The 27,145-nt window shown below is 48.0% G+C and overlaps 1 protein-coding gene across 4 annotated transcripts in view; it reads right to left on the bottom strand.

The window, feature by feature from the left end:
• The window catches only part of RBFOX2 (RNA binding fox-1 homolog 2), a 769,335-nt gene that overhangs the window by 738,767 nt on the left and 3,423 nt on the right, over nucleotides 1-27,145 (bottom strand). For all 4 annotated transcript variants that reach the window (XM_030206954.1, XM_030206969.1, XM_030206978.1 and 1 more), the window contains exon 2: nucleotides 1,125-1,160. In XM_030206954.1, coding sequence (XP_030062814.1) covers nucleotides 1,125-1,160 — 36 coding nt within the window. The remainder of the gene's footprint in view (nucleotides 1-1,124; nucleotides 1,161-27,145) is intronic.

Genomic DNA, 27,145 nt, shown 5'->3' with positions numbered 1-27,145 from the left:
TTTTTGAAGTCTAGTCCTGTTTGTTCTCCTTTTCTAACAGTTCCAATCATCTAGAGCAAATGACTCCACATAATGTTTTCCTTCAGTGTCAGCAGCAGTGTTTTACAAAAAGTTAGTAGTTAGCTCAGTCTGCTACCAAGCCATTCAAGACCAGTGTTGCTTGCCAAAGGAACTATGAATTTTGAATTCCTACTACTCCTTTTGAAAATGTTTGAAGACTTATTTGTTCAAGAATTTTTTGTGATTCTTTTCCTTTTTATATTTATAGTTTCTTCTTTTATTTTTTATTCTTGCATTAAATCATGTTCCTCGTTGAACCTTAATGGGAGTTGGCAGAATACAAATGTTATATTACATCACAAATACCTCCCCCCTCCTCGCGCCCAGGGCCCAGCTGCCTCCAGCAGAACCAAAATGACTCCTCAAGAAGTGTGAGATTTGTTTCTCTTTCCTTTTTTTTTTTTTTTAACAACTTTATTTTCCATCTGCTAGAGGTAGAGAAATACTCTGCACCAGCCCTTATACTGGTGAGATCACAGGAATCGTTTCAGTATCTCTACTTCAATCTGCTGGTAGGAGGACTCAGTCCTTGGTCTGGAGTGAAGTGATGTAGCAGGATAAGGAAGTATGGTTTACTGTAGCAACTACTGGGATCATTCCAATGTAAAAAGAGCAGGTCAAGATTTTATGGAATTTTAAAATACAAGCTGACAGGCACTTGGAGCACAACACTCCTGAAATCAGGGTCATACAAATATGGTAATACCTGGTATTAGAAGCGATTGAAAAACAGATGGAAAAAAAAAGAGAGGAAAAAAATAAATGGTAATAAATATGATTAGAAATCTCACTGGACTACAAAATACTTCAAAATTTTATAATTCCATCAATTTTGCAAAAAAACTTCTTTACTTAGAACAGCATAAATTCTACACCAATATCTATGATTCCCAGGTCCTTTAACAGAATCCAAATCAGGTCCTTTAACAGAATCCAAATTAATAGAATTAAAAATCAGTCAACATTGGCTGTGACATGTCAAGAATAAAAACATGATAATAATAATGATTATGATGATGAATACAAATGGACAGAGGATGGGCATATGTGTATAAGAATCATACCTGGAATCCATGAAAGCTAGACATCAATGGTTCTGTCTGGAGAAAGAGAGAAAAAATATCAGCATGAGACGTTATCGAAATGTACACTAGTAAACTTGAGTTCAGTGAAACTATTTACTCCCACTTCTTAAACCAAAACAGAATTTACACAATCAAGGTTGCGAGTACCAAAGATAAGTAGGGAAGGCACATAGAGCAAGGCTCATGGAATTTTTTTTCTAAATCCTGGACGTGTGTGTGTGCATGACTGTTTATGCTTGAATGCTTCCATGTATGTATATTTATACATCTGTTGATTTTCTAGTGTCTGATCAGGAGAGATGAGAGGAGAGGGAATTGAAAGATGCATTTACTCAACCACTATCTTACAGCGAATCACAGTTTGTATGCTGCAGCTGTTGGACCTGCTTCTCCTATGGAAATGCCTGGTACATTGTGCGTGTGTTGAGAAGAGGCTTCACTTCCCTTGCCCTACCCCCTCATCTAGAAGCCTCACTTACACCACAAGAACTTCCCCCACTTCATCAACTCCCTTGCTATAAACAACAGTGGCATTCCAGTGGCCCACTCCCATAGCCTTCTGATTGGTTTGCATGCATGCTTGCATATATGTGCACATGCATACATGTATATTTCTATCTGTGTTGGAGGAGGAGTGGAGGAGGAATAGCCTAGTGGTTAGTGCAGCAGGCTTTGATCCTGGGGAACTGGGTTCGATTCCCACTGCAGCTTCTTGTGACTGTGGGCAAATCACTTAACCTTCCATTTCCCCAAGTACAAAATAAGTACCTGTATATATGTAAATATATCAAGTCCCATTTCCCTTTCTACATGTCTGATTGGGAGAGAAGATAAGAGGAGAGAGTACTTTGAAAGGTGCCATTCTTTAATTGTTATGTCACAGAGAATTAGTATTTGTATGCTTCAGCTATTGAACCTGCTTTTCTCCCATGGAAATGCACTGGGACATTTTGTGTGAGACTGGGGTTTCATTTCTCTTCTCCCCCTTCCTACTACACACAGAAACCAGGGCCGGTGCAACCCGATAAGCATGGCAGGGGGTGCCGACCTCTGGAGGGCACCACAAGCCATGCTTACCGCCGCCGGGCGGCTCACAGTTCCAGCTCTAACTGCAGGAAGCTCTTGGTCCTCACCTGCCCTCCCTCAGCTTCCCGACAACCCTCCTTTCCTTCCTGCCGCCCTGCATTTACATCTTTTATTTTACCTCAAGTTGCAGCAGCAGTGGAAGCAGCAGGCTCACCTCCAGCCTTCCCTTCCCTCTCAGTGTCCCGCCCTCGCGAAAACAGGAAATTACATCAGAGGAAGGCTGGAGAGGAGCCTGCTGCTTTCACTGCCGCCATGACTTGAGGTAAAATAAAAGATTTAAACGCAGGGCAGCAGGAACGAAAAGGGTAGGATATTCTGGGAGAGGGCCGGCAGGAGGGGCTAGGGTTGGAACTGGACCTCGGGGGCTGAAAAGGGGGCAGGTGGGGGCTGGGGCAAGTTACTGGACATGGATGGGAGGGGAGGGCAGAGGAGAATCGCTGGACAAGGATGGGAGGGGAGGGCTGGAGAGAGAGGAGAAATCACTGGACATGGTTGGGAGGGGAGGGCAGAGGAGAATTGCTGGACATGGATGGGAGGGGAGGGCAGGGGAGAGAGGATGGATAGAGGGGAGGAGAGACAGAAGAAGTAGATCAACATGGATGGCGGAGAGGAAAGACAGAGTTAGTAGATGCACATAGATGAAATGCTGGACATAGATGGAGAGGAGGGAAGACAGAGGAGGAGATGCACATGGATTCAGGGGAGAGAGGAGAAATTTCGGACATGATGGAGGGGAGGAAAGAAAGAGGAAGTGAGATGAACATGGATGGAGGGGAGGAAAGAGAGAGGAAGTGAGATGAACATGGATGGAGGGGAGGAAAGAGAGAGGAAGTGAGATGAACATGGATGGAGGGGAGGAAGAGAGAGGAAGTGAGATGAACATGGATGGAGGGGAGGAAAGAGAGAGGAAGTGAGATGAACATGGATGGAGGGGAGGAAAGAGAGAGGAAGTGAGATGAACATGGATGGAGGGGAGGAAAGAGAGAGGAAGTGAGATGAACATGGATGGAGGGGAGGAAAGAGAGAGGAAGTGAGATGAAGATGGAGGGAGGAAAGAGAGAGGAAGTGAGATGAACATGGATGGAGGGGAGGAAAGAGAGGAAGTGAGATGAACATGGAGGGAGGAAAGAGAGAGGAAGTGATGAACATGGATGGAGGAGGAAAGAGAGAGGAAGTGAGATGAACATGGATGGAGGGGAGGAAAGAGAGAGGAAGTGAGATGAACATGGATGGAGGGGAGGAAAGAGAGAGATGAGATGGAGGGGAGGAAAGAGAGAGGAAGTGAGATGAACACGCACCATATGCCTGGAATAGACTTCCTGAGCCGGTACGTCAAGCTCCATCTCTGGCAGTCTTCAAATCTAAGCTAAAAGTCCACCTTTTTGAGGCTGCTTTTAACTCCTAACCCTTATTCACTTTGTTCAGAACACTTATTTTATCATCCTCACTTTAATATTCCCTTATCTCTTGGTTGTTCTGTCTGTCCTAATTAGATTGTAAGCTCTGTCGAGCAGACTGTCTCTTCATGTTCAAGTGTACAGCGCTGCGTACGTCTAATAGTGCTTTAGAAATGATAAGTAGTAGTAGTAGTAGGAAAGAGAGTGGAAGTGAGATGAACATGGATGGAGGGGAGGAGAGACAGGAGACAACCCAGATATGGATGGAGGGGAGGAGAGACAGGAGACAACCCGGATATGGATGGAGGAGAGGAGAGACAGGAGAAAATCTGGATATGGATGGAGGGACCAGAGGAAAAATGCTGGACATGGATGGAGGAAAGGGAAGAGAGAAGGAGGAGATGGATATGGATGGAGGGCAAGGAACACCGCTGCCAGACTCATATTCGGAAAAACCAAATATGAAAGACCCCTAAGAGAGAAACTACACTGGCTCCCACTTAAAGAACGCATCACATTCAAGAAATGCACGATTGTACAGTAAATCATCCATGCAGAAGCCCCAACCTACATGTTAAATCTCGTAGACCTACCTCCCAGAAATGCTAAAAGATCAGCTCGCAAATTCCTCAATCTGCACTTCCCCAGCTGTAAAGGACTAAAATACAAGCTGTTACATACCACTACCTTCTCCTACATGAGCACGCAACTGTGGAATGCACTACCTAAGGATTTGAAAACAACTAATGAAATGACCAAATTTCATAAATCTCTGAAGACATATCTTTTCAACAAGGCCTACAAAGAAAACCCATAATCCACTGAACACTTCGCCAACCCAACCAGTTAAGACAATTTACCTTCTATACTCACCCACCTTACTCTCTTTTATACCCTCACATTTCTTTACCCTCACTTAATCTTAACACATCACTAATGATATCTAATATCCTGTAATGTTAATGTCATAACAAGACTACTTAAGCCACATTGAGCCTGCAAATAGGTGGGAAAATGTGGGATACAAATGCAATAAATAAATAAATAAGGGAAAAAGAGGAGAAAAACTGCACATGGATAGAGAAAATAGGCAAAAGCTGGATCCAATCTATGCCTCCTCCAGTCAAGTCCGCGGAGGACACAGCTTTTACCTATGGATATAAGGCAAGAAATGAGTAAAGTAAAGAAATAAATGGAAAGGAATCCCTGGAAACAGAGTTAAGAAAACAGAGAGCAGACAAATCTGAGACTGGGACCAACATGATTAGAAAAACAAAGTCACCAGACAACAAAGGTAGAAAAATGTATTTTATTTTCATCTTAGTGTTTGGAATATGCCCAATTTGAGAATTTACATCTGCTGTCTTATTTTGCAATGTACAGCAATGTGTTTCTTTCAGTTTTTCTGGTTTCAGTTTTCTGTAGAGTCTGTATGCTAATTTGTTTTGTGTCATTTTTCTTCTCCTATACTAGTGTAATATTTTCAATGATGACTTGTTTATGTGCCTCATGGCTGGTAAAAGGGGTGTGGCTACTGTAGGGACAGAACCATAGTAATCCCGCCCCTGGAAGGGTAGGTCGCCGACTAACAGGATGCAGGAAGGCGCCAGAAACCCTAGCACCAGACCTGACAAACTTCAATTGCATAGCTCAAGAGCTGTTCTGTGACTAGAGCTGCGTCCCTACAGCCTCTAGTGCCTTCAAATTATCTGGATCTTATCCACAGTTTCTGTTGCTAGCTTCACTGAAAAGGCAGGGCAGGCTTACTCCATAGGAAGGATGATGGAAGATCTGTAGATAGGTTAAAATTCAGAAAAAAAAATAAAATAAAATGTCCAGATCCATTCTTCCAATTACTGGACATTAATGCAAAAAAATATGTTGAAGCCTGAAAATAGAACACTCTTGTCCCAAGACCTGAGCACCTCTGATATGCCCCCCCCCCCCCTAAACTCTGGACCTTAGGCATGTGCCTAGTTTGCCAATAAAGCAAAGATACTTACCTGTAGCAGGTATTCTCCGACAACTGCACGCTTTATATCCTCACAAATGGGTACCTACACACCCGTCACAAAAACACGGTCTCCTCAGTTTAATACTAAAGTAAAAAATAAAGTAAAAACTACAAAGGAGACAACTCCAAGGGGAGGTGGGAGGGATTGTGAGAATATAAAGCCTGCTGTTCTCGGAAAATACCTGCTACAGGTAAGTATCTTTGCTTTCTCCGAGGACAAGCAGGCTCCAATATTCTCACAAGTGGGGAATCCCTAGCATCCATTCTCACCCAAAATAAATAAATTGGGCCTCACAACGGCGAGGACATAACACAGATTAACCTGAAATCTATATACAAACTGAGTGAGAGCAGCCTGGAACTGAATAAAACGGGCCTAGTAGGGTGGAGTTGGATTCTAGACCCCAAACAGATTCTGCAACACTGACTGCCCAAACCAACTGTTGCGTTGGGTTATCCTGCTCAAGGCAGCAGTGTGATGTGAATATCTGGACTGAAGACCACATCGCAGCCTTGCAAATATCTTCAATGGAGGCTGACCTCAACACAGCCATGGATCTGACATTATGAGCAGTGACATGACCCTCCAAGGCCAGCCCAGCGTGGGCATACGAAAATGCAATCTGCCAGCCAAATTGAAATGGTTTGTTTCCCAATGAAGACCCCCATCCTGTTGGGATCAAAAGAAACAAAAAGCTGGGTGGACTGTCTATGTGTTCAGTACTGGTCTCCGTATCTCAAAAAAGATATAGTAGAATTGGAAAAGGTACAGCGAAGGGCGACGAAAATGATAGTGGGGATGGGACGACTTTCCTATGAAGAGAGGCTGAGAAGGCTAGGGCTTTTCAGCTTGGAGAAGAGACGGCTGAGGGGAGATATGATAGAAGTGTATAAAATAATGAGTGGAATGGATCGGGTGGATGTGAAGCGACTGTTCACGCTATCCAAAAATACTAGGACTAGAGGGCATGAGTTGAAGCTACAGTGCGGTAAATTTAAAACGAATCGGAGAAAAATTTTCTTCACCCAACGTGTAATTAGACTCTGGAATTCGTTGCCGGAGAACGTGGTACGGGCGGTTAGCTTGACGGAGTTTAAAAAGGGGTTAGATAGATTCCTAAAGGACAAGTCCATAGACCGCTATTAAATGGACTTGGAAAAATTCCGCATTTTTAGGTATAACTTGATCTGAAGATTCATTTCCTGGGAGGACCAAGCACCTTGGGTGTAAAGCCCATCTACATGAGCTCCCCATCCCAGGAGAGATGCATCCCTTGTCAGCACTTTTTGAGGCTGAGGAATTTGGAATGGAAGTCCCAGAGTCAAATTGGATCAAATTGTCCACCACTGAAGAGAGTGTACAAGCTCTGGGAACACTCGGATGACATCTTTTAGACTCCCCATGGCTTGATAACACTGAGAAGCCAGGGTTCATTGAGCTGATCTCATGCGAAGACATGTCATGGGTGTAACATACACTATGGAAGCCATGTGGCCCAACAATCTCAACATCTACTGAGCTGTGACCCGCTAAGAGGCATGAACCTTGGACACGAGCAAGACAAGATTGTCCATTCTCATCTCTGGGAGTAGGCTTGAACCCTCTGTGTGTCGAGCAGGGCTCCTATGAACTCAATCACTGGAAGAGGCGGAGATAGGACGGTGTAGTTTAAAATGAACCCTAGTAGCTCAAGCACCTGAACAGTCATCCGCATTGACTCCTGAGCACCATCCTCAGAGGTGCTCTTCACCAGCCAATCATCAAGATACAGGAACACCTGAACTCCCAGTCTGTGTAGTGATGCTGCAACTACCGTTAGACACATGGTGAAGACCCTGGGAGCTGACGCGAGGCCAAAAGGGAATATATGGTACTGAAAGTGATGTGCTCCCAACTGAAATTGAAAATACTTCCTGAAGTATTGGGATGTGAGTATATGCATCCTTTAAGTCCAGAGAGCATAGCCAATCGTTTTTCTGAATCACTGGGAGTAGGGTCCCTAGGGAAGCTGTCCTTTTTTCTCGGACTAGGAAAGAAAAGAACTGAGGAGACAATGTTCGCTTGACTGGAGGGAAGGCACTCGCGCATGCGTGGTGAAGAATGGCTCTTGCTCCACAAAGCTCTACTTTTTACTTTGCAAACATGACAGACCAGGCAAAGCGGATCAGCGTCACCCATTTGTGTGAATATTGGAGACTGCTTGTCCTCGGAAAATGTAAAAATACGCTTCCTTGAGGTCCAAAGCCATGGGGAACTCACCAGGCTGCACAACCGCCAGAACTGACCTCAGGGTTTCCATGCAGAAGTGCCAGACTTTCAGGAGCTTGTTGTCCCTTCTGAGATAGAGAACTTGCCAAATGAGCCCCCTTTTTGGGAACCACAAAATAAATGGCTTAACAACCTGTCTGCCATTCTCTGGGAGGAACCGGAACCATGGCTCATAAGTTTAGCAACAACCATAGAGGACTTTCCCCAAGTCCATTTAATAACGGTCTATGGAGTTTTCCTTTAGGAAGCCGTCCAAACCTTTTTTAAACTCAGCTAAGCTAACTGCCTTTACCACATTCTCTGGCAACAAATTCCAGGAGTTTAATTACACGTTGAGTGAAGAAACATTTTCTCCGATTCGTTTTAAATTTACTACATTGTAGCTTCATCGCATGCCCCCTAGTCCTAATATTTTTGGAAAGCGTAAACAGACGCATCACATCTACCCGTTCAACTCCACTCACTATTTTATAGGAATCATTCTTGGGCTTCTTTCCTATTTCCGGGAAGACTGCTGCTGAACTCGCATAATAGATCTTGAAACAACTGGATAGTGATGGCCTGGACATAAACCTCTGTCGTGGTCAAGGACATGACAACGCTGTAACTATGGCTGGTATTCATGGTGGTGTTCAGGCAAAAATCTAAGAAATTAATCCCAAGTCTTTATTTGTGCCTTATGTAAATCATTCTCTGAACCTCTGCGGAGTTCACTCTCTTGGAAGTGTTTCTTCATGTATGACATTTTTTGGAACTTTGGAAAAAATGTATTCATTCTTTCCAGTCTCAACCCATTGATGGGAAATGTTGCAAAATGTAGGTATAACAGTAAAAAGACTTTCCTAGACAAGGTGGCGTGCTCATTATGAAGCTGTGCGCACAGTAAAGACACATTTTGAAAAGTTAATCTCCACCTTTGAAGTACTGTGTGATCCAAAAGAAAATGTGGATATAAGAGGATCAGCTCAGATTTTGCTCTGTGCTGTGTGTGATTTTTCTTTTCCCAGTTATCTTTTTTCTCTGGTGTGAGGTTTTAGATGAGGTTCATCAGACATAAAAATACTTGCAAACAGCCAGAATCAGTCTTGAATAATGTACAGTGAAAATGCAAGCTTTAAAATTGTTCCTTGAAGATCAGTGCACAGAAATTGTGGAGAAGGCCATTAACTATGCAACAACAAAATGTAAGGAAATGGACATTGCCATAGAAAAAAAATGAATCAAATTTCAAAGAAGAATGCCTGGAAAAAACAGCAAAAGATGCTGGTCTTACATTGCCAGAAGAAATCAAAAGGGCTATGTTTGAACGCCTTGATCGTTTTCACCAAGAATTGGAGACTCATTCTAAAGCAATGGATCAAATAATGTCAGTGTTTGCTATCATTCAGCCACTCTCTCTGATTTTTGCAAAAGAAGAAAAAACTTCGGAAGTTTTTACCAAATATAGTTGAAATTTATGATGATTTTTCTGGTGAATAAATTTTAGTGGAAATTGTTCGACTGCTGAGACATTTAAAAGCTGCTGGAATCAATCCCGAAGAAACAAAGTCATGGACGGTATTGCAATTTCTAGAATTTATTGTGAAACTAGTAAAAAAGGCCCATTTCTGAAGCAAATGAAACGGGCGCTAGCAAGGTTTTCCTCCCCAACCCCCCCCCCCCACCCACCTCTTCGTTGTTGTGAAGGCACTGACGCCATTGCTCCGCACCTCGTCAACGCACGCCACCTTCATCTCCTGAGTCCTTGTTTGTTGTGAAGCCACTGACGCCATTGCTCCGCCCTCGATCTGTGACGCCATTGCTCCGCCCTCAATGTCATAACGTTTGACGCGAGGGCGGGGCCCAAAGACAGTGATTTCGGTGGCTTCACCACCACGAACCCTTCGAACCCGAAGGAAGTGCCCGGAGGAAGTGACACTGACGTCAAGTGTCCTCAGAACGCTGAGGGTGAGTTTTATTATATAGGATGATATTTTTATGAATCTGTGCCAAACATCCTTAAATTTAAGACTTTTTCTAACTATTTGTATATGTTGCTTTAAGTAAAAGAAACTTTTCAAAATTACAAATTAATAAAAAAAGTGTTCTTCGATCAACTATGACTAAAGATAGATTGACAAATATGGCTATACTGTCCATTGAACATGAATATGCAAAGGAGATCAATTCTGAAGAAGTCATTGTCAAATTTGCTTAAGTTAAGGCTCAAAAACAAACTATAATGTTGTTCTTCGTTACTCCAATATATAGGTTTTCACATTTTTTGTCAAAAAATATATTAATGTAATTAAAAAGTATTAATCCTTTACTTTTTCCCTTTTTTTGTATTGTAATTTTACGTTTGTTTTTACTGGTCTGGCATGATTACATAAGCAAGTTTCAATAAAAGAAAATATTCTCTGTTTCTTTTCTGACCATTTATCTCATTCTATGATTATTGCTAAAAATAATTTTTGCATTGGGGGGGGGGGGGGGGTTAAAAAAAGGTCGGCCCCGGGTGTCAAGTATGCTAGGTACGCCACTGAATAGGAATATGCAAGTAAAGACTCCTTGAGGTCCAGGGCTATCAGAAACTCTCCCGGCTGTACTGCCATTACAGACCGCCGTGTCTCCATGCGGAAATGCCAGACCATCAGAAATTGGTTCACCTTCAGGAGATTGAGAATGGGGTGAAAAATGCACCCTGTGCAAGGCACCACAAAATAAATCAAATATTGACCCAAGTGAGTCTCAGGGTAGAGCACGGGCACCAGGAACCACAATATGGCCTTGACCACCTCTTGTTTGGAAGCCATGGAACATCGGGACTCCAAGAAAACCTCGCCTAAGGCCAAAGAGAATTTGCGCTTGTAACAGTCTCTGATATCTAAGACCTAACTGGTCTGAAGTGACTTTGGCCCACTCTTCACAAAAGAGAGTCAGTCAATGCCCTATTCTAATCATCGAAGAGTAGACCAGCGCCTCATCGCTGGGTAGGGCGTCCTCCGGCTCCCTGATGTGCCAAAGTGCCTGAGGGCCACTTATCCCCACGAAAGGAAGATTGCTGCTGAAACTGGGGGTGCTGGAACACCCCTGATGCTTGGCCCAGCTGATATCGCCGAGCTTCCCGAAGTCGAGGCCTCTAAGCCCTGTATAATCCTTTCTATACTGCCATGTTATATGGTGCAAGGCCTGTAGAAAGATTCAGCTGGATCTCAGGGCTCTGCTGGCTCTGGATCCCAAGGCTTAGCAGGCTATCAGTATGATGGGCCAGCAGGCTCCCAAGTTTTCCTATCCTTGTGCTCCTTCAGTTGTACAATGCTTTCTTAGGATATGGGATATGCATGTTACATGTCAAGGTGACACAAGGAAGGAGCTGGGGGCCCTGCAGTCCATATATGGCAGATATAATTGGATGTAACCTTGAGACTGAGGACCATGTGAGCTCAGGATGTTGCTATGGAAATATGTGCTTGGAGTGGAAGAGACACCAGGTGTTTCATGATACGAACTAGCTGGTTTCATGGTCATTTTGCTATGAGCACATCCATACTGATAAGAACTAAGTTAGTGGTCACAGGTGCGAATGTGCACATAAGAGGAGAGGATGATATAATGTAGGAAATAACCATATATGTATACATATAAAGAATAACAGAATATTACAGGAATATCCATATATTGTCATAAGTTAGTTTGGGCGAAGTCACATGATTTCTGGGAAGGCAGAACTTGTAACAGTATTTATGTGATGTCCAGGAGATGTTAGCTGAGCAGTCCTTGTCTTTCAGGGTGCGCACCTGACTGACAGCCTGCTCCAGAGAGAAAACAATTATTTTGTATATTGGCTCTGTGAGATATAAAGAAAGATATGGCTGATTGCACCTAATTGAGTCTAAGTTTTCTCTCTTATTTTTTACAGCCTATGAGGCTGTAATGTTTCCCCCCTCCCTATCAGGGCTAGGAGATGGGAGAAAACACAGCCCCCACCCATGGCATGGGCTTATCCTCAGGAAGTCTCTGAGACAGAGTCACCGAAATCCTTCACAATCTTCTATGGGTCCTCCCCAAAGAGGAGTTTGCCCTGAAAGGGCAGCCTAATGAGCCACTGCATTGATGCCATATCCGCTGCCCAAAGACGGAGCCATAACAATCGGTGTGAAGAAACCACCAGAGCAATTTGCTTGGCCAAGGCACACACCAAATCATAAACGGAGTCTGCCAAATAAGCTAGCCCCGACTCCAAGTGGGGCATCGTGACACCTAAAGGCAGGAGCAGAGTCCTGGTCCTGTTCCAGAGCATGTTGCAACCAGCTAAAGGGGGGGGGGGGGTAAAATTATGCCTTACCTGCTGATAATTTTCTTTCCTTTAGTAGCAGCAGATTAATCCAGGAACTGGGTTGTGTCCATCTACCAGCAGGTGGAGATAGAGATTACAGAGCTGAAGGCAGTGATACCAGACGGTCAGCTCCTCTTTCACTTCAGTATATGTCTCATCACCAAGCAGAATCAGACAAGAAACCAGCAAGCCTTCCTCACCAACCCAACACAACAAATTCATTAGTCCGACTTAGAGAAACCATGACTGCAATGGACTCCTCTTCAGTGGTTTCTGTTCTATAGACCAGAACAAGAACAGACAGGCAAAACCATCGCGGCTGTCAGAGGGCGGAATCCCGGATTCATCTGCTGCTACTAAAGGAAAGAAAATTATCAACAGGTAAAGCATAAGGTAAAATTAGTTATTACCTGATAATTTTCTTTCCATTAGTCCCAACAGATCAATCCAGAGATGAGTGGGTTATTGCCCCCTACCAGCAGGTGGAGATAGAGAGAACTTCAGAGATCCACTATATGTGGACATGTGCAGCCATCTTAGTCTCAGTATTGTCGATACCAAAGCAGCGGAATCAGAAGAAAGGAAATCCAACAAGTAAGACCTCTCCTGCCTCTACAAAGCCCATGAAGGCTCCTCCTCCACCGCTACAGCAGGAGGGAAATCGCCATAGCGGCGAATTGTAGCAAGTTGATCCTCCACCATCTTTACTCTTTGACACACATCTTGTTGGACAAGCAGAAAAATGACGGAACCTAAAGAAACCAAAAACAGTAGAAAAATATCCCTCCATAAAAAGCGAGAAACACTCAGCCAGAAACAGAAAAGGGCGGGCCTCTGGATTGATCTGTTGGGACTAATAGAAAGAAACTTATCAGGTAATAACTAATTTTACCTTCCATAGCGTCCCACAGATCAATCCAGAGATGACTGGGATGTACAAAAGCAGTCCCCAAGTAAGGTGGGATCCCCAAGACAGGCCAAAGCCCGAACGTCCTTGTTGGAACTAAACCCCAAGATGGGAATCGGATAAAGACAAGACCCCAAGAGGTCTCCCCACCTTCAAAATGAGCCAAAAAACGTCCTCTATAAGGAAAAAGGGAAAACAACAACAGGCATGAGAAGGGAACCCGATCTAGCCACTGATTGAAAGAAGGCTCTGTAAGCCGCAAGACTCGATACCTTCAGTCGGAAGGCAACCCAAACTCCCGAGTCGAGAGCATCGCAGAACTCAAAGCTGCAGAAGAAAGGCCGGCCTCAGACGGCCTCTACCAATACCTCATCCCGAAAAGGAAGAAGCTATGACAGACAAAGAAAAAGACAATAACCGGAAGGCCCTAGAGCCCAAAAACCGGTCCCATCTGAACAACAGGGGTGACTGCCGCACCCACTCACTACTATACCAGGAACAGCAGCCAGAACTGAGGATTGAAACGTCCGGAGTAACAGCACTATCGAGAGCTAGAAAAAATGCCCAGGTCACTCCCCAGAGGTTTAACAGAGGACATCAATCAGCCAAAACGCAGGGAAAGAACCCACAGTCCTACTCTCCACCAGGACCAAAGGCCCACGAGCCCCAACCAACGCCATAGGTGGCTCCAGTACAACGTCTAGCAAGAAGGCAAGACCCAGTCGCCAGAGAAGAGCTAGGCCTGACAGAGGACCCATGCCGAACAGCCAACAATAGATCCAGGCGAAAAACAGACCAAAAGCTGGCCAACCTGGTAGAGACCGAACAAGGCCCGAAACCAGGAAGAGCGGAAAACTCGAGAGAGAAAAACTAGACTCCCAGGACACAGCGCCATAGCAACCTGCCAAAATGAGCCAGTAGCACCTGGAACAGGTGAACCAGCAGAGCCCGGACAAGGGAGAAGGCTTGGTCTCAGAGCAAGAAGAATGGAAGCCTCCAGAAACTGGGCCAGAGTGTATTCCCACACAGAGTCCGACTAGACTTGACAGACGGAGCGAGACCAAGTATCCAGCAGAACGGAACGTGACAGCCAAGGCCAGCATGAGAACTCCCCTGTGCCCTGGTCTCATCCAGCAATCACAACTGGATAAGCCTCGGCCACCAAAGGTCGAGAAAGAGCCGACAAGCTGAACACAGCAATACTGGGCATCCTGAGACCTAGCCCAATCCATGCAGCATAGACGGATAGTGCAGACCTCATCTGGCTGCACTTGCCTTGGAACCCAGAGACGTCAGCCTCAGCACAGTATCCAGGCCTGCCGCACAGCAAGTAGGAATGCTGCACATCCAGCAAAGGAGTGGCAATTGCGTGAGTGCTCACGCGGAGACAAGGTTCGCTGTCCATAGAAAAAAAGACTGGCTCAACATCCGGGGACGGAGCTCGGCTCTATGTCCAGAAATGTAACATGCCTTGACAGCAGCAGTCGGAGCAGGGCTCTAGATCCAGGGACAAAGAAAGGCCGTCAGGTAGAGACTGAACAAGGCCTGAAGTCCAGAGGCAGAGCATGGTGCTAAGGCCAGAGATGACTCTACGTTCAACAGCAACAGCTGGAGAAAGGCTCAACAACCAGAGAAAGACCAACGCCTCATGCAGAGCAAGGCCCTCCGTTCAGAGATTGAAATGCTCCAAGGTCACAGCCTGAGTCAAACTCGATGTCCAGCAACAGAACAAGGCCCGATGGCTGCAGGCAGCGCAAAGTTCACTTCCCTGAACCACATTGAGGCTAGCTTCCCAAACGTCGAGGCCAGTCGCCCTAAGAAACTGCGAGGAGCAACGGGTTGCGACAGAGCCACACATGATGCCCTGAAATGCAAGAAAGCTCAATGTCCAAAATCGGAGCAAGACGCACCCTGTCAAGAAAGTGCTAGGCACGAGGGCCAGGGGTGGAAGCAACCTGTCAGACGTCCTCCAAAGCTGAACTAGCTGACACTGAAAGGCAGAGAGAAGGACATCAAGGACGGAAAGTCCCACAATCCAAAGACGGGGCAAGGCCCGATGTCCATTGATCATGCAAAGGCGGATGTCCAATGATGGGGCAAGCCCCGAGATGAGGCAAGGCCCGACGTCCAAAAACAGAGTCAATCCCCAACGTCGAAAGACGGAGCAAAATCCCAACATCCAAAGACAGGGGCGAGGTCCGACAATTAAAGTCGGGGGCCAGGCCTGACTGCAAAAAAACGAGACAGAGCCCAACTACCATTGGACTTCCAAAGACTGGTCGAGGACCGAGGTGCCAAGACTGGGCGAGGTCCGAAGTGCCAAGACTGGGCGAGGCCCAACATCCAAAGACAGAGCATGGCTTACCGGCCCCAAAGGAGCAAGAAATAAGGAGAAGTTCAAACACAGCACAAGACGGAGAGACGCAAGTCTCCACAATCAAAGACGGAGTCTGGCAGAGCCACCCGGAAACAGGGAGGCGAACCAGCACAGCTAGGGCTACATGCTGACCCTGTGGAGCCCACCTGAATGCCAACTACCGAGGTGACCCAGGAAGCTGGAGACTCCTGGAGACACGCAGCCGTGGCATACCATGTACCTTGCACCAAACAGCCTACCAGAAAGGTGGCCGATGTCACTGCCAGGATGCCCCGCCCCAGGGAAAGAGCACCACAGACCAAAGCCTGTCAAAACCCAGGGAACCAAGATGCTGCCACCAGCAGCCAAGGGAACACAACTGCTTCCCTAATAATTTCAACCCCCTGAGGAAAAATTCAGTGCAGACTAGGGCCCCCCAAGGATAGCATGCACAGCCCCTAAGAAATTGGCCCCAGCTGGTAAAGGTAAAGGTCCCAAACAAAAACCCCATGCAGGGAACAGGAAACATAGAAGACTGCCCCAAAGAGACAAATAGGAAGACGTGCCAAAACATGAGAATCCAGGGGGCTAAGTGCCCGTTAACCAGAATTGACACGTCAGCACTGGCACTAAGACCTGCCCTACTGACCCCAGGAAAGAAGAGTACCTGTCCCCGAGAGCCAGGGGCCAAGGAATACCAGCAACACCAGACCCTGGAGAGAAACCTTAAACTTCAAGAAAATAATCCGAACAGGGTAGAGGCGAGGGCAGAGAAACCCCACAACAGCATGAATTCCTCACGGAACAAGCTAGGGACCGGCAGGAGAACATCTAAGAGGCCCGCAACAGCACATGCAGCACTGCCCTCTGCAGTGTAGTAAAAATAAAAACAAAGCGAACCCTGGTGCAGACCAGTGAACAGGGCATAGACGAGTGCCCCGGTGCAGCATACTGGTCATAGCTCAAAGCCATAAGGCCCCGCCAAAGAGAAGAAAACTACCTCAAGCCACTCAGGAACTGGCTACCTGTGTCAGAGTAAACCACAGCAACCCTGCAAGACGAACTCATGATCCGGAGGAACTCCGGCTGTGCCTACCAAATGTGCTGAACAACCAAGAAGCACCAACAAGATGGCGACTGTCAGCGAGCCACCACCACGGAGCCCGCCAAAAGACAAGCGTGCTCCCCTGCCAAACCGGCACCGCCAAGCCTCCTACCCGCACCTCGAAGACCGCAGAAACAAGTAAACTCAGACCACCTGAGGAGGACAGCAGAGAGAGAATTCTGGCTTGCCAAAACAGCTGAGAAAAACCTGCCAACAAACAGAATGGGCTCGCAACAAAACTGACCTAGGCATACCATCCTGCCATGGGACAAGGTCCTAAGGTTTACCAATTGGCCCCACCAAACCGAAACTCGTTCTCCCATTCTGGAGACAACATTTCCCCAAACAATCAAGAAGGGCCGTTAGGAACGCAACCACTTCACAAAAAGCGCAGGAATAGTGAGCCGACCACGGTCTGAACTCCGAACCCCGCTGCCTAAATAAACAGACGAAGCTGAAAAAATACAACTCCACTGAAGTTGCTCCCTCAATGCCGGCTGCAGCTGCGAAAAACTGCTGCCTCGATAGGACGTCGCCCAATTCAGACGAGAAATGAAGTGCGGTACAAAAAACGGAGCCTGTTAAGAATTACCGCCACTGAAAGAAAGGCCTCTCCGAATCGCAACCAAGAGCACATACTGCCCGAGCCTCCACAGAATGGAAGCTAAAAATAGCAGACAAGGCTTCAGGGAGAGCCACAGTTAGCAAAAATTAGAAAAGTATAACAAACCTTACCGGAATGAAGCAGACAGATTCACAGTGAAGGGTGGTGCTTTCCTGTTTTTTGGGCTGTTTTTTTTTTTTTTAAGAGGAGGAGAACACAGGAACCCCTGAGGAGAGCAGAGGGGTTGGGGGGGGAGAGGGAGGGACCTGGCACCACCAGATGTACCCCAATAGGCCATCACGGCAACGCCATGCCATAACCCCCAGCTCAACTAATCCTGGGGAACAGGCTATGAGCTAGCACCAAACCACAGCTGCACAAGCCACCTGCTGAGATAGAGAGAATACTGAGACTAAGATGGCTGCACATGTCCTCATATAGTGGTTCTCTGATGTTCTAGCTCCACCTGCTGGTAGGGGGACATAACCCACTCGTCTCTGGATTGATCTGTGGGACGCTATGGAATTTCACCTTCCTTAGCACATGCAGCAGATGAATCCAGGAACTGGTGAGATGCACCAATGCAATCCCTACATAGGGTGTGAAGTCGCCGCTCCCCAAGACAGAATTGCCTCTGCAATGGCAGCATACGAATAGCGAACGCACACTCGTTCTGTCCAAAAGATAGACAGCAACCTTGTGAAACAAGGCTGCAACACCAACGGCGGGACACAACCTTCCAAAAAATCCATGGAAACAAAGTATCTGCAATCCAATGAGAAAAAACTGAGGGGACTACAAACTCTGTCAATGAAAATACTAAATAAGCCTTTCAGAGGCCCAACTCACAAGGAGCCCTGCTCTGATGCTGTTCACTGTTTCCCACACTAGGAAGGGAAAATTAGGTTCTTACCATGATAATTTTCTTTCCTTTAGTCATAGCAGATGAAGCCATTACGTATGGGTTGTGTCCATCAACCAGCAGGGGGAGATAGAGAGCACTCAACTTTTCACAGTGCCTCAAGGCCAGCTAGCTCCACTGCCTCTTCAGTATTTGAAGCTTCCAAAGCAGTATGGCAAACCGCAATGGGAATAACATGAACTTTCCACACAGCGAACGATGGCCCCTTAACAAGGGCATAAACTCAAAAAAGGAGGGAATGAACTCATCCTCCTGGAGGGAATAAACTCATCCTCCCAAAACATGAACTGGAGGGAATGAACTCATCCTCCTATAACTGTAACAAGAATCCTGAAGACTGTTTTTAGACTCCCCAAGGCAGGAATATCACTTCAGGAAATAGGAACAGCACCTAAAATCAGAATCACTGCAATACAGACAATCATACAGGGAGGGCTCATGGCTTCATCTGCTATGACTAAAGGAAAGAAAATTATCATGGTAAGAACCTAATTTTCCCTTCCTTGTCATCAAGCAGATGAAGCCACTGCATATGGGATGTAACAAAGCAATCCCTAAATAGGGTGGGAACAAGCCACACCACGCGCTAGCACCTGTGCTCCAAAACGCGCATACCTCCTGGCAGCCACATCCAGCCTGTAATGTCGGGCAAAAGAGAGCTTAGAAGCCCATGTTGCAGCACTGTAAATCTCATGAAGAGATAGTGCTCCAGTTTCCATCCAGGAAGAGAAAATCGCTCTTGTGGAATGTGCCTTCACGGCTTCAGGCGGAGCCTGGCCAAACAGCAGATATGCTGAAAAGATAGCTTCTTTGAGCCAACGGGCAATAGTGGCTTTAGACGCTGAAGACCCTCTGCGAGGACCTGCAAACAGCACAAAAAGATGATCAGAGGTCCTGAAAGAATTTGTAATTCGCAGATACTGCAACAGAGTCCTGCGCACATCCAAAAGGTGCAACTGCCCAAATGGATCTGGAAACTCCTCCTCAACAAAGGAGGGAAGAAAAACAGGCTGGTTTAGGTGAAACGCTGAAACCACCTTAGGCATAAAGGAAGGCACGGTCCGAACCGTGACCCCTGACTCTGAGAATTGCAGAAAAGGGTCTCTACAGGACAGCGCCTGGAGCTCTGACAGCCGTCTTGCCGAGGTAATGGCCACTAAAAAGACGGCCTTCAGTGTCAAATCTTTCTATAAAGCACGCCGAAGCGGTTCAAAGGGAGCCCCCTGAAGGGCCTTCAATACTAACCCCAGGTTCCAAGCTGGACAAGGTGCCCACACGGGAGGACGGAGCCGAAGCACCCCTCTAAGAAACCGTGCCACATCTGGATGAGCAGCTAAGGACATGCCTTCAACCTTGCCACGTAGGGAGGCCAATGCTGCCACTTGCACCCGCAGGGAATCATAGGCCAAGCCTTTGTGTACACCATCCTGCAAAAAATCCAGAATCGGCGAGACAGGAGCCCACAACGGAGAAAGCGCTCTTGAAACACACCAGACTTCAAACTGGCGCCAAATTCTGGCATAAGCCACGGAAGTGGAGCGCTTACAGGCCTGCAAGAGAGTGGAAATTACCTTATTTGAGTAGCCTTTATCTCTCAATTGCGCCCTCTCAATCGCCATGCCATAAGACCAAAGCGGCAGGCATCCTCCATGGCCACCGGACCACGACAACAGGTGCAGAACCAGAGGTAACGGAAAGGGAGCCTCCAACAGCATCTGTCGGAGGTCCACATACCAAGGCCTCCTGGGCCAATCCAGGGCGATGAGCACCACTTCTCCTGGATGCAGCCGAATCCGCAGGAGCACTCGCCCTATCAAGGGCCACGGAGGGAACACATACAGCAAGCCCAGGGGCCAGGGTTGAGCCAAGGCATCCAACCTGGCAAAGCGAGCATCCCTCCGTCTGCTGAAAAAGCACGGGACTTTGGCATTGGAACTAGTCACCATAAGATCCATCACTGGCTTGCCCCATTTGGCACATATCTGCAGGAATACATCGTCTGCTAGTTCCCACTCCGCTGGATCGATCTGATGCCTGCTTAAATAGTCGGCTTGCACGTTGCTCTGACCTGCAATGTGAGCTGCTGACAGGGACTGTAGATGCAGCTCGGCCCAGTGGCAAATTTGTTCGGCCTGCGCGGCTAGAGCTCTGCACTGAGTGCCGCCTTGTCGATTTATGTAGGCCACTGCTGTCGTGTTGTCCGACATCACTCGGACAGCCAATCCTTCCAGGGTCACTTGAAAGGCCAGAAGAGCCAGAAACACCGCTTTCAACTCCAGGCGGTTGATAGACCACTCCGACTCGTCGGGCGTCCACAGACCCTGGGCATGCTTCCCCTGGCAATGTGCGCCCCAGCCCTTCAGGCTGGCATCTGTCACCACTAGGCACCAATCGGGGAGCGCCAGCAGCATTCCCCGCTGCAACATGCTGTCTGAGAGCCACCACTCCATACTGAGGCGGGCCGCAGGGAGCCAAGAAAGTCTGCACTGATAATCCTGAGATACTGGAGACCATCGTTGAAGTAGAGAATACTGTAGAGGTCTCAGGTGCGCTCTCGCCCATGGCACCACTTCCAAGGTGGCAGTCATCGATCCCAACAGCTGGACAATGTCCCAAGCCCGCGGGCGGGGCATCCTCAGGAGCAGACGGACCTGATTCTGAAGCTTGCACCGCCTTTGCTAGGGAAGAAACACATAGCCCGAGGCTGTGTCGAACCTGGCCCCCAAATATTCTAGAGATTGCGAGGGGGTCAGGTAACTTTTGGCCATATTGACGACCCAGCCCAGAGATTGAAGGATTGAAACCACTCTGGCTGTAGCTAGATGACTCTCTTTTTCTGAGTCTGCTCTGATCAGCCAGTCGTCTAGGTAAGGGTGAACCCGGATACCCTCTCGCCTGAGAAAGGCTGCTGCTACCACCATTACCTTGGAGAAGGTTCGGGGAGCTGTGGCGAGGCCAAAAGGCAAGACCCGAAACTGGAAATGTTTTCCCATCACCGCAAACCGCAGAAACTTCTGGAGCAGGGGCCAAATTGGTATGTGCAAGTAAGATTCTTTCAGGTCCAGAGACATGAGAAACTCTCCTGGCTGTACCGCCGCAATGACGGAGCGCAGGGTTTCCATGCAAAAATGCCGCACTCTTAAGGACTTGTTTAGCTCTTTTAAGTCCAGGATCGGGCGAAAAGACCTGCCTTTTCGCGGCACCACAAAGTAAATGGAGTACCGGCCTAAACCTTGTTCGGCGGGAGGCACAGGGGTCACAGCCCCTATCTGGCACAGACTGTGCAAAGTCTCCTCTACTGCCGCCCGTTTGGCGGCAGAACCGCATCGGGACTCCACAAACATGTCTCTCACCGGGGCATCAAATTCTATTCGGTATCCGTCTCTGATCAGGTCCAAGACCCACTGATCTGCGGAGATTTTGGCCCACTCCTCGAAAAAGAGGGAAAGTCTTCCTCCGATGACAAGAAACGAGGAGGGGGCTGGCGCACCATCGAGAGGGTCGCCCCTGAACTCCAGGCCTTGAACCGGCAGCTGCGGAACGTTTGTTCGAGCGAAAGGAGTTTCTCTGCTGAAAGCGGGCATGCGAAGTAAACCCAGCAGCATGCCCTGGGCGGTACATTCTAGCTTCACGGAAGCGAGGTATGTAAGAGGAGCGGACCGCCTGACTCTTAGAGGTAGGCTTCGGCCTATCTTCGCGCAAGCGCTGAGGTTTGGAATCCCCCAGGCCTTTAACAATGTTTTCCAGCTCCTCATCAAACAGAAGGCCTTGAAAGGGCAACTTCACCATCCTTTGCTTAGAGGCCATGTCCGCCACCCAATGTCGTAGCCAGAGTGCGGTGAGCCGCCACTGCTACAGTCATTTGTTTAGCCGAAGCTCTGACCATATCATAAAGGGCGTCAGCCAAAAAGGACAAGGCCGACTCCATCCGTGGAGCCACTTCAGATAAGGTCTCCGCTCCATCACCGGGCTGTTCCACTGCCTGCTGTAACCAAGCCAGGCAGGCTCTAGCAGCATAACAACTGCATGCAGACGCCCGAACAGTGAGACCTGCCAAATTAAAGGACCGCTTCAGAGCTGAATCAAGCCTGCGGTCTTGAATATCCTTCAAGGCAACATCTCCTTCAACAGGGAGGGTAGTTCGCTTTGTCACAGCCGTGACCAGGGCATCCACTTTAGGCATTGCAAAGCGAGCCAAATGTTCCTCACTCAGAGGGTATAATTGCCCCATAGCCCTGGCAACCTTCAAAGGTCCCTCGGGGTCAGCCCATTGAGCCGAAATAAGCTCTTGGATGGAGTCATGCAAAGGAAAGGCTCGAGCAGGCCTTCTGGTACTAGCCATCCTTGGATTAACAGCGGAGGCTGTGCCACTCCTAGGATCTTCAATCGAGAAGGCTTGTAAGGCATCTGAAATAAGCGCTGGCAGCTCCTCGCGGTGGAAAATCCTCACTGCAGACGGATCATCAAGCTCCTGTGGCAATTCTGCACCCGACTCTGGCTCCTCAGCCCAAGAAGTTCTGCCAGACCCCTCAGAATCCTCATAGCCCGACCACGGGAGGGAAAAGGGGGGTGCGCCACACTCAGAAGGGGAATTAGCCCTTCTGCGTTTATCAGGAGGATAAGAAACAGGCAACGCCAACTACAAAAGGCCAGAATCCACCGGGGGGGGGGGGGGGCAGGCAGAGGGTCCGAAGATCCCTGTGGAAGAGCTCTTTTAAGCATGTACACCCTATGCAGCATTAAAACAAAATCAGGGGAGAAAACCGCTCCCTGACCGTGCCCAGGGCTATCAGCTCTATTATTAGCCTCACTCAGAGGACCCCCCCACCCCTGGATTCAGGGCTCGCCATCGCAACGGAGGCCGCGCTGTGTGGAAAATCCAAAATAGCATCCGCTGCCAGCTCAGAGCGCAAAAGATCGCCGCTCGCCGTGCTCGGGCCGGCTCTATTGTCTGCACAGCACGAATTACAGAGCCCCGCTGCTGATTTGCGCTTGCCACATTTAGAACAGCGCTTTACAGTCTCCACAGCCATCGCCAAAAACGGCTGAAAAATTCAAAAACGGCGGTTCGCGCCAAAAACGTCCCGATCGCGGGCCCACCCCGGAGGAGTCAGAAAACACTTACGTCACTAGACCAAGTATCACAGCTCCGGTCCTGCAGAAGAATCTCAAGAAAAAAAACCTCTTTTCCAAGATCGCTGCGCTGAAGCGCGATGCGACTTTAATTTTTTTTTTTTTTTTAACGCTGTGAGGAAAGCAGAGGCAAAAGAGGTAAATAAAAACACTCCGGAGGCTCAGATAAGTGGCAAAGGCAGGGAAAGGCGAACCAATGTGCCTGCATCCACTGAGTGGGGAAGGACAGGGAAAAGCAAGCTAATATGTCCACATCCACGGGGGCATGGGTAAGGCAGGGAAAGGGCTGACCTATGTGCCTTCAAAGTGAAGCTGCTATTGCCTCTAACACCCCGGCTAACAACTGGAAAGCCAGGAGCCACCCCCAGGCAGATTTTTGATGGAGCTCAAAGAAGCTGCAGCCACCCTGCTTGGGGAGATAGAGAATACTGAAGAGGCAGTGGAGCTAGCTGGCCATGAGGCACTGTGAAAGGTTGAGTGCTATCTCCCCCTGCTGGTTGATGGACACAACCCATACGTAATGACTTCATCTGCTTGATGACAAGGAACAGCCTTTAACCAATGCAGGAACTATAAGAAAATCTTAACACGCCACAGGCAGCGAGACCTGTTGAAGACTGCTGCCATCAACACACCCACTTAGGAAAACATGGCTTTCCAGCTGCCTCTGTGCAGAAAGGGACTACGCTGAAATGACTCCCTCTGAACAGAGGAAGACAGGGGAGCAATAGACCCTCCTGCTAAGCTAGAGAACAAACATCCCCTCTTTGGGGCACGGTCCATCAGTGGAGACAGACTGGGAACAAGCCAGAAATCTTCAAAGGCTAAACTAAAAAGGAACTGTCAGTTCCCCTACCAGACTTCTGCAACAAATAGGCATATGGAGCAAAAGAATGAACTCGGGGGAAAAGGTCAGAAGACCAGCTGACGTGCATCCCCAAGAACAAGGCACACCGCAGCAAAAGCATCAGATTCCTTCTGGAAAACCTTGCCATCTAGAACCTATCCGCCCGAGGTGGGCATAAAAACTCCCCTGAGTCCGAAGCTAATCGAGAGGGAACCAGAGAGGGGTCCCAACGACCTCACCTCCAATGCAGCACCCAGCTGCCTCTCCTGAAACAGCAGATCTACCAAAGAAACCCCCAAAGGGGGTGGGCTACAGACAAATGCTGAGGGGGCAAAAGCCACTTCAAGAAGTGAACGTGGAGAAAAAGGACGACGAAATCTGGGCACAAAACAATTCCTCCAAATCAGGAGAGGTTGGTACAAAGCCTAAAGGGGTCCCCATAGCAGAGGCAGGACCCCAGAGACGAACTCTGCAGTCCAGCTGACTGTGAAGCTGAAAACGCAGCCAACAGCCAGAAAGCGGGAGCCATGTCGGGAGGCGCAAAAAGAAAATGGCACACGCACCTGATGCCTCAGAGCAGGAATCCAACTCAGGAGAAAGAAGTCCCTGGTGCCTGCCTGTGCCTCCATGCACCCGACAACACACAACCCCACTGCTGTCAATGCCTGCTCTCAATATGAGCCTCCTAAGGTGGCCTCCACTGCCAATACCATGCTTCCCCCAATGGCAGAAAAAATATGCACTTACCGGAGACGCACAGGCAGACTTCCTGCCGACAGCGGAACACCCAGGCAAGCCTGCCGCCAAACTGGCTCAGCAGGCTACACACACACACACAGTGACTCCAGAAATGTTGCCCCAAGACTCCTCTTAGCAACCTGCTGCCTGTTACAGCTGTTTTTTTTTTTTTTACTTCTGAAAACAGCAGCAAACACGAGGTCTGTTGTGGACCTAGAGTTTTTGTTTTGTTTTTTGTGAGGAAGACTACAGTCCAAACAGCCCAAAATCTGGGAGGAAAGGGACCACAGGGTGAGGCAGGGACCCAGGCCACCAGGTATAACCTTAAAGTTGGCACAGAGCCCAAACACCCCCTAAGCTCAACTGACCAAAAGACCCTGGAGCAGGCCCAAGAGACACATCCAGGAGCTGCAAAGACACCGTCTACCACCTGCTAGAGATAGAGGTAAGTGAAGGAGGAGCAGACCGTCTGGTATCACTGCCTTCAGCTCTGTAATCTCTATCTCCACCTGCTAGTAGATGGACACAACCCACCAGTCCCTGGATTCATCTGCTACATACGCTAAGGAATGGGACTTGATATACCACCTTTCTGTGGTTTGTAACTACATTCAAAGCAGTTTACATAGTATATATACAGGTACTTATTTCTACCTGGGGCAACGGAGGATTACGTGACTTGCCCAGAATCACAAGGAGCTGCGGTAGGAATCAAATCCAGTTCCCCAAGATCAAAGTCCACTGCACTAACCACTAAGCTACTCCTCCACCCGTTCTTGCGGTGTAAGAGCTACAGATAGAGGCCTGCTGAGCTAGCACAAACACCTCAAAAGCACGCTTCAACAAGGCTTCCAGACGCCGATCCTGCATGTCCTTGAATGTCACCCCTCCCTACAGCAGAAGGGTGGTCTTCTTAGCGACCGCCATGACCAAGGCATCTACTTTAGGAAGGGCAAACCTTTTCGCCTGGTCCACACCAACAGGATACAAGAGACATCGCCTTCATCACCTTCAAATCCCCCATTAGGGTCGGACCACTGGGCCAAAATAAGCTCTTGAATGGCCTCATGCACTTTAAAAGCCTTGGACAGCTTCCTCGTGCTAGACATCTTAGGATTCACCGTGGCTGCAGCTTGCTTCTCCAGGTCGGCAATGTTCAAAACCTCCAAGGCGCTAGAAATAAGCGAAGGCAACTCTTCCCTATGGATCAGGCGCACCGCAGAAGGGCCATCAGATTCCTTCTGGAGTAATTCATCCTCCTCCAGCTCGTCCACACGAGGACGTAAGAACTTCCCAGAAAACATCGCCAGCGAGGGGGAGGCAGAAACGGGGCCCAACGACCCTACCTCAGAGGCCATCCGCCTCCTCTTCTGAGCTGGATCCTCAGCGGAAGTCTGCAAAATCTGTCCCAAGTCACGAGAGGAAACCCCTGGGAAAGAGTGTACAAAAAAAGGCTGGGACCGAGGCAAGGTCCTTTTTAGTAAATAAGCCTGGTGCACGAGAAACACAAATTACGGAGAAAAAAAAACATCACTAGGGCCTGCATTGTCCCCCACTATTGTTTCAGAACATCCTGCCACACAAAGCCCTACTGCAGATCTTTGTTTTCTACAGCAAGAACATCATTTCACAGTTTCTGCCTCCATGCCACACTGCACTAATTCTGCCGCCAAAAAAAGCAAAGCAGGTCAAGTCACTCACCCACGCAGGAAGAAGCAGCGCATTCCCAGGCAGCAGCGGAGCCTCCCAGCAAAGATCCTGCTGCCAAACCAGCTCACCAGGCTCAGGTCAGCAAAACCCATTGAAAATACAGAGAACTCCTTGTTGTATGTGTCTTCTGTTTTGGGGGGGGGGGGGGGGTGGAATTCACTGTGCAGCGGCTGGAACATTTTTTTTTTTTTTATTGGTGAGGAAGGCTACAATCCAAAGCAACACACACCGGAGACCACAGGGTGAGGCAGGGACCCAAGCAACCAGGTATGCCCCTAAAGCAGGCTCTACTGGCCAAACACCCAAAAACTCAATTGGCTTATTTTTATTTGTTACATTTGAATCCCATATTTTCCCACCTGTTTGCAGGCTCAATGTGGCTTACACAGTACCGTAAAGGTGATCGCCAATTCTGGTATGAACAATTACAAAGTGATGTAGTGGTAGAATAAGGTTAATGTGCACAAGACACAATAGGGAATCATAGAGAGGGAGTTGTGTTATGTCCATTACGCTCTTTGGTTTCGCTTGTGGCAGCCCAGGAGCTGTCCCACAAGGAAAAATCCAGGAGCTGGAGAGAAGCCATCTACTACC

Source organism: Microcaecilia unicolor, chromosome 1, assembly GCF_901765095.1.
Source record: "Microcaecilia unicolor chromosome 1, aMicUni1.1, whole genome shotgun sequence".
NCBI classification, from domain to species: domain Eukaryota; kingdom Metazoa; phylum Chordata; class Amphibia; order Gymnophiona; family Siphonopidae; genus Microcaecilia; species Microcaecilia unicolor.
This window is presented reverse-complemented; position numbering and strand designations above follow the sequence as displayed.